The 12,863-nt window shown below is 51.6% G+C and overlaps 3 protein-coding genes across 3 annotated transcripts; 2 read left to right on the forward strand and 1 right to left on the reverse strand.

The window, feature by feature from the left end:
• Window positions 1–341: 341 nt before the first annotated feature.
• On the forward strand, window positions 342–1,259 carry STEHIDRAFT_159700 (uncharacterized protein; the record flags this gene model as incomplete). The annotated part of the gene is made up of 1 exon (XM_007307106.1): window positions 342–1,259. The coding sequence occupies one exon, from the start codon at window positions 342–344 to the stop codon at window positions 1,257–1,259; it is 918 nt and encodes a 305-aa protein (XP_007307168.1).
• Window positions 1,260–3,517: 2,258 nt separating this feature from the next.
• Window positions 3,518–5,257, reverse strand: STEHIDRAFT_123605 (uncharacterized protein; the record flags this gene model as incomplete). The annotated part of the gene is made up of 6 exons (XM_007307107.1): window positions 4,696–5,257; window positions 4,268–4,645; window positions 4,031–4,211; window positions 3,824–3,968; window positions 3,678–3,774; window positions 3,518–3,558 (listed from the first exon to the last, which is right to left on the reverse strand). Coding segments are annotated over exons 2-3 (247 nt in total), but the record flags the coding sequence as incomplete, so codon positions are not given.
• Window positions 5,258–8,221: 2,964 nt separating this feature from the next.
• Window positions 8,222–12,314, forward strand: STEHIDRAFT_83080 (Der f Mal f 6 allergen). Its single transcript, XM_007306784.1, has 5 exons — window positions 8,222–8,623; window positions 8,743–8,898; window positions 9,028–9,103; window positions 10,815–10,894; window positions 11,635–12,314. Exons 1-5 carry the CDS (start codon window positions 8,603–8,605, stop codon window positions 11,806–11,808), a joined length of 507 nt encoding a protein of 168 aa, XP_007306846.1. The 5' UTR covers window positions 8,222–8,602; the 3' UTR covers window positions 11,809–12,314.
• Window positions 12,315–12,863: the final 549 nt, after the last annotated feature.

Below are 12,863 nucleotides of genomic sequence, written 5' to 3' on the forward strand. Positions count from 1 at the left end.
GTCATTTAATTTGCAGGTCATAGACAGGACATTGATTAAATGAGCGAGAAAGCCCATCTGTCCAGGATCCTAGTCCGCCACAGTATCCTGAAACCGTGGTCGCGTTTCATCCCATTCTGCGAGCCCATTTCGATGTTCTTCTCCGTCACGTTCACCGATGGCAGTCCTTTCAAATCGTCCACGAGGACTGGGACCTCCTACATTCCTATCTCGCTACGTTTACCACCCTTTCTGCCCCTCAACTCACGCGTCTACTTCTCGCTCACTTTCACGTGTTCGTTGAATACGGCGGGCCTGTGCAGGATCCCGTAGGCCCTCTGCAACCTGTATTTGCTCGCAATATGCCACCTCCAATCTTGCAATTCGTCGTCGACGGCCTTCGCTTCTCATGGAGCCAGCTTAACGGCTGTAACCTCACCACCCTGATCCTCAGAGATAATACAAGCAATGTCAGCCCTTCGTTTCCAGAGCTACTTACCGTCCTCAAGGCATCGCCGAACCTTCTTGTGCTCGGCTTTCGAGTCTATCACCATCCAGAACCCCTTCCTAACACTTCGCGACCACGAATCACTCTCCTATCGCTGCAGAAACTGTGCCTCGGAGAAATCACGGTCGCTTTTGCCGAAGCATTGTTGAAGCATATCTTCGTCCCGAACTTGCGTACTCTGGAATTTCACCTCAACGGTGACGACTTCGATCCATTCATACGTACGCTCGCCACACCCTACAAGGACTACGGACGTTCCGCATTGCGGTCGGTACGAGGTTTGCGTATAGGCGACTTTAACGTTGGGCGTCGGGCCAGGCAGCACATGTGGCACGAACTTGACAACCTGCGGGTCATGATGACCGACTACACGTATGTCAGCCACCGCGATTACTTGCCTGAAATACTTGAATACACTCGGTCTCCACCAACATTCAAAGATAATCGAGACAATCCTTCCTCCATCATTCTACCGAGCCTTACAACTCTTTTCCTCGACGGGCCAGATCTCAAAAAACTCAAAGAGCTCATCGTCGCCCGGAGAGAAGTGGGCTATCCTATCCGGAGGGTCCTCATCCAGGCGCACTCAGTGCATATTGATGATGCAGAGTCCGCATGGCTGGCTCACAATGTTGATCTCTTCGCGCTTTTTGACAACCGTACGCGACGCTGCAATTGCATGGATCTCACTCTCGAACGCCTTGTGGAGGCCGATTTGGCCGCGGAGGAGGAAGGAGTTTCGTTCCTAGACGTCCTTTCGAAAACATACTAGGCATCTTCTGGTCAGTTCGAATATATGTTTCGTCAGTAGCCGCATTCTCATACTAAACAACTCCGCCCTATGACAGCCTTTCAACGTTTTGTCCGTCGTTTTGCTCCATAGTTTCGTTATATACGACACCTCGCACTGCCTCTCCTCGTGCCTGAGTCGCCGTCTGACTTTTTCGTAAAAGGCGTTCAACATTCCGACAACACTCTCGTATCCTCGATGACCCGTTTCATGTTGGCCTTTGGTAGAAGTAACACGGCGTTCCCGTTCACCGTTCCGCGGTACTTACCTACCGCTGGACTTTCTACATATTGCTATGCATCTATGCTGGACAAACGAGACAGTCGTCGAGCGTGCACAAGCTCATAATCATTTCTAAGAGGATCTTGATACCTATGCTTCGTAGAGTGGCGTATCTAGTTATCACCCACGGGACTATGTGCGAGACTGGCCAGTTCTGACGGGGTGTGCGCGACTGTTATGTCCGCAGGAATGCTTGTGACCCTCATAATTCTTCCCCGACGTTTACCGTGCCCTCAATAGATGACGTTGTCGATGGTATGCCGGACTCAGTTCCAAACCACTGCGATGATGTGACAGAGGTTTCGGCTTCGAGGGTCGGTGGTCTCGAGCCTCGGTTCGGTTTAACGGCCTGTGCCTTCCTCTACGGTATTCTTCACACGAATGCGGTTCGCAGTTCTGTAATACCGAACGCCTACATGGGGGATTTTTCCACAACTTTTCCCCGATGCGGCGAGTGAGAGCGAAAGAGACCGTCGTACCTCTCCGACTCGAGAACATAACGTTACGCGTGTTCCTCCCACACGGTCAGCGAACCTCTCCATTTGATGTGGTCGGAAAATTCCGTCGACGGAGTACGCCGCTTGAACGTACATCTTCTTTTGCTCGCACGGTCGGAATAACGAACCTGAAAAATGTAGTAAGTGCTTGAATCCTTCGTCCGAAGAGCGTGGACCCCACGGGCCTGCTCCTGACTGAACATATGCAGCGTGTGTACGTTCCTAGAATTTGAGCTCCGTAACAGACCATATATTAGGAGTTCCTTGTCTTTGTACTTCGGTATACGAGGCACGAGAGCGTCGGTATGTGACCAAGTATGCATCAATGGATCCTGGAGTCCTTTGCCAGTTCTTTGGTACGGAATATGCGGCGAACTGAACAACTATATCCGACAACCCGGCCATCTCCATGAATGACAGAGCTCGATGTCGAGTTACGGAACTGAGAGTTTTTGTCTCCACGGATCAGTGCCTGCGATCCGTAAAACTGCGGCTGCCCAGGAAATAACCGACGGGAGGTACGGAATCCATATATGGATTTGAATGAACACAGCGAATGTGTATGGTGCGTGAATCAGAAGGTCGGAAGTTCGCGTCGTGCGGCCATGGTGCTCACTGGTATCCCGAGGAGATGTGGTAATGGTATGGAGTACGGAACCGAGCGAGGTTGAAGCGAGGTCTCGGAGAAGTTCGCCGGCATGCCAGTGAAGCTTCGGTGTCTGGAGACCGCAAGGTTCCAGCTTGGTTCTTACTGACAGGTTTTACGGTCTCAACGTCGGTTGCATCCGTTACTACCAGGCTCAAAGCTGTCTCATTCTGCGAACGACTATCCGCCGAAGGAAACAAGCGAAAGTTGAGAACATGACAAGGATATGGAATAGTACCTGACAAGTCAGCAGAAGACAGTTCTAGGCATCCGCACAAAGCCAGCAGCGACAAGTTGTCCACAGTACATATCGGTTTCAGCTTAAGCATTCTAAAGCATTCGGACCGACAACCCAGAAAGAAACATGCTGAGGGCAGCGTCTGTCGTGCTGTCGCAACAGAGCTACATGCAATAGGTATAAACCTCAACCAGTGGAACCCCCGAGGTCGCAAACACCGGACTGGAAGCGTCTTATCACCTATCAGCCTTCATCCTTCAGGCTGCGGTCCACTACCACAATATAAATCACAGGCAATAGACGCGCCAAGAATGTCCAACTCCTTCAGCAGAAGCTGGGAAACAAGAAACTAGGCGAAGTAGGTATAGTATCGCCTTGAGGCACGCAAATCGGCGCGGTTGAGTGAAGGAGGTCGCCATGATTCAGCGAGGAATTGGCGAGCAAGTACTCAATGGTGCGGCAGCGCCATGGATTAACAATCTTTCGGGCGCACCGGTACCTTTAACCGCTAGCTATATAGGTGGCTAGGCTATGGTGCAATTCAGCATAGTCTGGCATACGCTTCGAGCGTCATTGAGGTGAAACGACTACCGGAATGTGGTAGGAGATACCCGACCGCTGGATCAAAAACATTCGGCTAAGCCTGTAGTGAACACACCTCGACGTGGTAAAATCACCTTCCCGTTCTCAATGGAATAGACGGGTATGGATGATTTAGAAGGCAGAAAAAAACCCACGTTCATTATACCAGGAACACGATTGATGTCGTTAGATACGTATGACCCACGACTGACAGTTCATTAAGACGACGGCCAGTGCCACGAGCATCGCGGCCTGAGTGAGATCGTCAGCTGTCAAGTCTTCCATCAGGCCAGGAACTCACCGTAAAGCAACACGTCGCAAGCGTACCATGGGAGTTAGAACGTTAGCGTTCGGAGCTTTCCACCAGCGTCATCGGGTTTTTCCTCGCCTGTGGCTGCTTGGTAGAGTACACAAGGGACACCTTGATCGTACCTGTACACGCACATCTGAAGAGTGAATTCATGTTGAGTGTTGCATGAGCCATGGAGAAGGAAACATCGCGTTATACATATGGGGAAACATAGACGGCAACTGCCAATTACTCAATTGTTCGGAATCTTGCACCAAACGACGGTCTAACCGTCTTGAGGAGCATACACTCAAGCTCTCCGGTGCGCTTCCGAAATCTTGAGATCGGGAGTTTTTCGAGATCCATCCGTGTGTATGTACGTGCGTGCGTTTATGGGCGTCTGTGGGCTTCGCTTGAATGGAAGGATAGTCAACGTAAAGAGGCGTGGGTAGTGGAGTACCTTGGATACCCCTTGGGCGGACGAGAAAGGTCAAGCTGAAAGAGCGACAGGTGGCTATGTAGATGTCGTGAATTTCCTGCCTGGATGAAAAGAAACGATAAGTCGTCAGAGCGGTCGACTTCTAAGCCGTGAAGGACAAAGAAACATAATGGACGAAAAGAAAGAAGAGAAACCTCAGCTGCCTCGGCCTTTATTCCAGAAACGTACGTATCTGAAAGTCCAGGCTGAATCATTGTAAACGCCGTCAAAGTACAATGGAAGTACAAACGTATGATGGAGCGGTGCGGCGAGAAGGTTGCCCTGCTCAACGGTGATTAAAGTCGCCAATAATAGCAGTACTAGTGACGCGGCGTCCTCCAGGTCCTTCGGTTAAGCTGTCAAAGCGCAATGAGCCTCCATCGGATGTAAAGGGAGGTGAACGCACACAGAGGCAGAGAAAAAGGTAGAGGTAAAGGTTCGGAGCTTATGCGTTCGTGAGGACTTGGGCATGAGCGAACATGTGAGCGACCTCAAATGGGCCTCACTGCACCATCAAACATCCGTAATGTCGTCTCAACAGCCCGGAGCCTATGTGGAGGGACAGAAAAGAATCACGAGTAGCATTATCGTCAAGAAAGAGGGACCGCTTACCGGAGAACATCATTAAAACACAAATATAGACGATTGAACGGATAGCGACGGCATCCAGACAGCGTGCCAGAACGAACCTCAGGCCACAGGGTCGAAAGCTTGTCTGACTTCAATACAAATTGGATCTGCCGGAGATGTAAACGGGACAGTGACAGGCGGACAACCCAACATGAAAATCGTTCCAAGCGGCGCTGACCGTCGAAAATGATCCACCGTGGCGCTGTCATCGAAGCTTTGATACGCACCCCGTGGCGCGGTCGACGAGATTGAAGACCGGCTTGATAAAAACGGAGTGGGATGTTTACCTGACTTGGGATGCTGTAAGAAGGAAGGAGAGATGGATGTATGGGAGTCGCTGTCGTGGCTGGAGGTTCAGGGTAACGAGCTGTGCATAAGTACGTGGGCGCCGCCGATTGCGCACAAGGCGGGTTGTGAGACGTAGGCGGTGGTAAGTCGGGTAGAGAGCATCATGGGGTGAAGATTGGGGGATAACGCGATTGATGGAGCAAGAAGAGAGTGGGAGGGGCTGGGTCTGCTCAAAGCCCAGGCCAGTCGAGGTTCTGCATTGTGGCGTCGATGTGTTGATGTATTGGCGGCAGACACGAGATTCAAGTAGCTGCCTTACTGTCACACAGGGAAATACCGATAGAAAAAACGAGAATGACGGTATAAATGACAGCAAGAGCGTAGTAAGTCCTACGCTAAGGACAGAGACAAGGTAGAGCTTTCGGTGCACAAGTATCGGGGGAGCCTCAGCGCACACAAAAAACGAAGATTAAAGGGAGGCCTCAGGCCGGGTTTGTGTTCGTGTTGACGGGATTAGTTGACGATAGAGCAAGGTAGGGATGCAGTTCATCGCTATGAGGATGAACCGTCCATCCAACCATAGACAAAGGCTAGTGCGCGTGCGGTCACACGAAGGACACATGGAGGCTTGTGCTCAATGCTCGTGGATCTGGAATGATGTACGGAGGATCAATACAGGAGAATCTACGCGTGCGGAAGATACCGTTCGTAGAAGGATCGACTCACCATGGAACACTCCGAGAGTTGAAAGATTCCTCCTTCTTCGTCGAAGGCAGAGTCTCAGTCTATCTCCAGGAGTTTTCCGAGGATATGAGATCGCGGACGTATCATAACTCGCAAGTAGTACGAAACCACCGTCTCATCTCAGGATCCTAGGCCAGATACGTCGGACACTCGCAACCTCCCGGTTCCCCGTGGATGTAACACGAAGGTAACACTGCAACCCTGCATACCAGTGCATGGACATCACCGCACGTACATAGCCTCTGTACTTACGATTCTGAACAGAGAGGAGTCATCCCACCATAGCCCGAAAATGAACGTCGCTGTGGTGGACGACGAGCCTTAGAGCGAGGATCTCGGGAGATTGCAGAGAAAATTCACCGTACGAGGTCCGTTCCCGGTGTCACTACTTAGTCTAGTTCGTGGATCTGGAATACTTAGAATGACGCATGGAGGATCAGTAGGCAAGGAAAATCCCCACGTGCGGATGAATGACTTTCGGAGAAAGGATCGCCTAGGCATGGAACACTCCGAAAGCTGGGAGATTCAACTTCGCGCGTTCGCGTTGTCGAAGGCAGAGTCTGTTTGCTGGGTTTTCCCGAGGATGCTGGAAAGAGGGAAACCGAAGATTCCTTTCCTTTCGAAGGTACGGTCGTGTGACCCCGACATGGCTCAGCGGAATCCAGTGTAGTTTCAAACGTGAGATTCCGGTCATAACATAATTCGCAAACAAGAAACCGTCGTCGAGTCCCAGGCTCGACTCGCAATTTAAACCGTCCGGTTCCCCGTGTGGATGTTACAAGCAAGCAACTTTGCCTGTCGGTGATCACCGTACATACATAGCCTCCTCTACAATTGTGATGTGAAGCGAGGGGAGTCATCCCGCCATCATCCGCAGATGAAATGTCACTGTCGCTATGGATCAGTCGAGGAAAATCCGCAAGATGACGGTCGGAGAAAGGATCGCCTATGATTGACATAACCAGCTATGGAACACTCCGAGACTCGTTACAAGATTCAACTTCGTCTCCTTCTTTCAACCATCCTCGGAAATTGCCTTTGACGAACGTACGAACCTTCGTACGGTCGTCAAACGGTCATGTAACTCCGACATGATTCAGACGCAGCGGCATTCGATTCCGGGGGTATCCAAGCGTTAGCGTTACATACGCGGTCGTAACTCGCAAGTAAGAAACCGCCGTCGACTCGCAACTGTCCGGTTCCCCGTGGATGTAAGAGGCAAGCTTTCACTGCATCTCGGACATCACCGTACGGCGTACGGTGTACATAGCCTATGCGAGTCACCCCGAGAATCCGCATGAACGTCTCTGGGACGACGACCGAACGACATCGGAAACTCGGAATCAGATAGACATCACATGAAATGGCCTATGAAAGCGAGGCGAGTCACCCCGCGAAAATCCGCAAAGCGACGAGTCGACATGTACATCTCGGAAGTTTGCATAGACTCTAATTCTGAAGCGGAAACTCACCTTTGATTCTCTCCAAGATCGCAAACCATCAAAGCGTTTAGCAACTTGAAGGCCACCCCGAAGCCACTCGGAACTCTCCTCTGAGCCTGAGCCACTTGATTCTTGAAGCCTTCTCATCTTCACCCGCCATCGCCACTTGAGCGTAACTCACAAACTTGAAGCTTCCTTCGGAGAAGTCCTATCCTTGTTCAATTGCAAGTTCTTGTCGGCGGAGTGGCAGTTTGGTGGCAGTACTAGTGGCGGAGTGGCTCTCGGGAGACTCCGCCCGAAGTTCGCTTTGTCTTCCTTGTTTCCCGATGCCAGCGTTCTCTACATAGACGGGAGAAAGTCCGAAGGGGGACTTGGAAGAGGAGGAAGAGAGGAAGATGGATCGGGTGGAAAATGCCGGGACGGGATCGCGCAACGGAAAATGAAAGTGAATCTGCGATGGCAGATGCTATGGGCGCTCGGGAGATGCCACGGACCATCGACCATCCAACTTCCAATGTTCCAAGGCCTCGAGCTCCCCTCTCTTCGGCTTTCCTCGAGTCGTATCGCAGCCCACCGACTGAGTTGTCCCATACAGCATCGTCCAACCAATGAAGATTAGAGCCAAACGTTCGAACCATGCATAATGTTCTTGCCTCAACCTCCTCACTCGAGCGAGATTCTCCCAGGCCGTCGAGTGCGAACCCGGCCCTTTTCTGATCTGAAATCTGAAAGGATCCTTCGTTCGGCCCTGCAGGGCATGTAGATACTTACGGAATGGTGGGGTTTCGGAATTCGGGGATTGGCGACTGGCGATTGGCGAGGAGCTCGAGAAGCATGCCTGCCTGCCACAGGAGATGTGCGAAGGGGCGATCGTTCGAGCCTTGTCTATGATGGATGATCGAATGGAGAGAGCGGCAGTGTGCGTGTGTGGGGTGGCATACCTATGCGGGATGGTTTGGTTAAGGGCTGGCAAGGAGGTGGAGGCCAAGGACTGGGTGATCAGGATCAGCATACTGAAGGAAGGAGGACTTTCGCCGAGTGTTGGGCAGAGTCTAAGGCGAGAGGTGCTGGCTTATTTATGGGCGGGTTATAGATTCTTGCTATTCCTATTCTCTCCCCCGAGCAACTCCTCTTCGTCCTCTTCCTGTTACAGTCTGCTCGACGCTCCGACCAATCATCTACTGTCCTCTGTCAGTCTTGAACTTGAGCATGGGTAATCCTGACGTTTATGTACGTCCTCTTCTCCTCGCCACACACTATCCACTGCCCGCCTCTACGACACCATCCCCACCCCCGGTCCATCCTCCCTCGTCAACCAATTAGCTGACCACCTTTGCACGCATCCACAGTTAGACATCACCGTGGACGGCCACCCACTAGGTCGCATTGTCCTCCATCTCTTCGACTCCGTGGCGCCCGCCACAGCACGTAACTTCCGTGAACTCTGCACGGGCGAACATGGGTTCGGATACAAGGACTCTGCGATACACCGTATTAACCCCCAGGCACGTCTCGCTATACTCCCTGCCACATCTATTCTTCCTCGACGCTCCCTGTTCATGAAGCTCCGTGTGATGTTCCATACGCTGACTGTGTGTGGTCTTTCAATCCTTCGCCTTTGCCGTGAAGTGCAGTTCATGATCCAGGGCGGAGATATCACAAACGGAGACGGAACAGGAGGGAGATCTATATACGGGTCTTCCTTTCCCGGTACGTTTCGTTTCGTTTTCTCTCTCAACGCCTTCGTTTCGTTTTCTCTTCCGACGCCTTCGTTCCTCGGTCTTCGCTTTTTACTTCCTCTTCTACTTTCACGCCTCTGTTTGTCCTTCTGTGTTCTGTCTTTTATTGCTCTTCTGGGCTTCTGGGCTTCCATGTGCAACCTTTGCACCACTGCATCTTTGCCTTCAATTATTGTTTGCGCCCTCTTGTCCCCCTTCGCTCGTTCTCGTTCTCGAATGGCAATGTGGTCATACCCATGCCCATCTCGCTTCGAACGAAACCCTCTCATCTCCGCCCTCGCTTGGCTTTTTTTCTCGCTATGACTATGATACGGCATGCCACGAACACGCTCGCAAGGGTGTGATGAGCGGGTATTAGGTGTCGCGTGCCCGTGTGGTGTGGCGTGGCGTGGTGTGGTTGTGGTGTGTGGTGTGCCCTGATGGAATGAGGTGAGAGTGAGGGTGATGCGACTGCGAAGGTTCTTCTCTGTGTCGTGTCGTCGTACGACATCCATCGAGCCTCGGCGCATCAGAACCACAGTCCACGAGAGAGTCTTTTGGTTGGATTTGCTTCCGACGTGTGTTTCGTGCGTTCGTGTGTTCGTGCGTCGTTACGTCAGTTCTGCGTGGGTTGCCGCAGAGAGTGCGCAGGGGCATTACCCTTTCCAGCTGTGCCTCTAACTCTGAATCGAGGCGGATCTCAGGACGTACTTACGTATGCGCTTGAGTGAGGTGTTCGGAGGTCCGAGGCGATTCTGTTTCGGAAGAGAAGGGACTGGAAGGATTGTGTGTTGGTGTCGGTGATGCGTGCGTTCTTTCTGTCTTTGAGTGGTCGCCTTGACGGAGAAAAGGAATAGAGGATCAAGAGAGGATCACTCTCCCCTCCTGCTTCCCTCGACATTTATCGTGACACTGACGGCCTCCATCCGTCTCTATTTCGACTTTTATTTTCGTTTTATTTTTACCCCTATTCCATTCAACAAACCTCACCTCACCGAACCGAACGCTGACCTCCTCCGTTTTTATTTCACTCTATCCATCCTCCTCCTCCTCCTCCTCCTCCTGGTTTCTTACGGCCTCTTTCGTTCCTCTACAACCCCGGCCTCCGACCTCCGTACTCGTCCACGCGTCCACATTTCACGATCCGACTCCATTCATGGTCGCCTGTGTCATATTCCGAATACGAATGGGTCATCCGACCATCGACCACGGATTATGTATTATGTCTTGCGCTACTAACATCTCGACCACGACCACGACCACGACCACGACGCGATGGATTTTTACACTCCGCCCACCACCTGGATTTTCCAAAAATTTTCAACCATTGGACCGACTGCCACCGAACTATTTAACACCACATTTCGTGCTCTGCCCACCACCACACCACACCACATCGACCTCGACCAAATCCAAATCCCTGAATCACCCGACTGCCATACAATCCTGTGCTATCATATCGTATCGTATCCACGACTTGACGGGCAATCGACACCGTTCCTCCCTCCATCCATCCTATCCGACCGTACCGATACGTTTGACGCTAATCCCATTCCCAATATCGATATCGCATATATGCTGCACCCCTGGCGTTTCGTACCCCTTGGGCTGCGTTCGACTCCGACATCTACACTATCGTTTCTTGGGTCTGGGTCATCCGTGGTCGTGCTGGATATCTGGCTATGCGAACGACCGACGAACAGACGAGTCGTTCGAAGTCCGACATGATCGGCCGGGGCTGCTTTCGATGGGGAGTCGGGGTCCGGGGACGAATAGCTCACAGGTGAGTTGTTGTTAGTTGGTGTCTTTCCTTCCTATTCTTCGTCGTTTTTCGTTGGCTAGAATATGTCGTGTCCATCGCTCCCGCGGAGCCGAGAAAGCTCGCTCATCTCGATGCGGCGTTCTACCTTCCTTCCGGATCACCAAATGCCGACTCTCTGAGTTCGGTGTCGGCGTTCAGATTCAGAACTGCGATGCATGCGATGCAAAGTGGTCGAAGTCGGCTCCGGGTTTTCCGCGGATTTGTGTACGCATGCATGTGTTGTGGCGAGGACGAGGCAGGGGAGCTCGTTGCGACGATTCGCCCATTGACACCTGGGCTTTGTTCTCTCTGTGTCGTTCTGTGTCGTGTCGTGTTGTAGCGTTTATGGTCATATACTCGTATGTCCGCGGACGACGAGCCATGACATGACGGGACCGATGCTGGTTCGGGTATCATGGTTCACCTTGTTTATTTGCGTTTTGAGTTCGGATGTTTGGACGAGTTGAGGATTTGGTGGTTAGCTTGGTTGGTCGAATCGGATGTGTTGGAGGGGAGGGTTCTATTTCTATTTCTGTTTCTGTTTAGTCCTCGTTCGGGCCTGTCGTGTGTTTCTATGTTTATTCGCTGTCCTTTCGCTTTTTGGTCTCTGTATCATTGTCTCATCATACTAACCACCAGTCCCTTTCTCCCTATATCACTCTCCCCATCCCCTCACCCTCCTCACCCTCCCGCGCCTTATCTCCCAACCACACCGACCCTAGTTCTTCATAACCACCTCCCCAGCCCCCTGGTGCGACGACAAACACGTCGTCTTCGGCCAGGTCGTAGATGCGGAGAGTATGGAGACCGTGAAGCGGATACAGAGCTATTCGAGCGATCATATTTGGAGGAGACCGAGTCGGGATGTGAGGATTGTGAGGTGTGGGGTTATGTGAGAAATGCGGGATGGGTTGGAGTATGTGGTGACAAAAAGTACCTCGCGCCGTGCGCGGCTCTTCATCTCAGTGTCTCAGCTTGTTCCCCTATTTTATTCGTGCTTTGTGTTCGAGGACTCTGTGCATAGATTGTTCTGTTGACAGTGTCGTCGTGCATTGAACGTCCTGACATTTCCCATCCATGACTTATTGTATCTTATCCCAGCACTTATTGCGCATTCTCTGCGTCCTTGTTGATATATCTTCTCTCTCTTTTCTTTCGTTTTTTTTTGTCCTTCTCCTTCCTTCGCACTCAGCTCGGGCTGTTCCTGCATCATGTTCGTTCGCTCTGCTAGCCTAACAATTCACCTCGGTTCCTCCATTTGCACCGAGCTCTGAATCATGTATTTATTTGTCTGTGTCTCAGTCTCGCGTCAATTGGACATTGCTATCCTCGTATCGAACTTCCTCAATCCATTGACAGCTTGGACTCGAACATCGTCACTCATACATTATCTATTGCTTTCCTCACTCTCCTCTCGTCGTTGTGTCTGAGCGCGAAGAGCCTGAGTGTATGCATGTGTTTCTCTGTCGATCTCCAACACTCCATGCTCTTACTGAACCACACCTTGCCTCGAGCTACTCTCCCAGATACTTGACTGCCGGTTAACTCCCTCGTGATGTTTGAGTCCGATGCGCAGAGCCTACATGTATCATAAGTAATAGCGCATGCAACTCCATTATGTGGTTATAACTTTCTGTGGTAGGTCCTTCCGTCCGACGCCCATCAATATAGAGAATGACGAAGAAATTCCTCGCCAATTGATGGCGGAAGTCCTTCCCCCGCAAACGACGAAGAAACTCCTCGGCAAATGGCGGGGCGGGGAACCATGATATCCTCGACAAACGACGATTCAGAAAGATTTCCTGTTGGTTATAATTAGTACGGTGGTTTCATTGTTTCATCCGCCCTCGCTCAGGCCACTGATTCCACATCTCACATCGCTCAAGCCGCTCAGGCTAAGTTAGTCTAAGCACTGTGTCGGAAGTCCACCCTGCCTGTGGTCCACGATACA

Source organism: Stereum hirsutum (assembly GCF_000264905.1).
Source record: "Stereum hirsutum FP-91666 SS1 unplaced genomic scaffold STEHIscaffold_12, whole genome shotgun sequence".
Classification (NCBI taxonomy): Eukaryota; Fungi; Basidiomycota; class Agaricomycetes; order Russulales; family Stereaceae; genus Stereum; species Stereum hirsutum.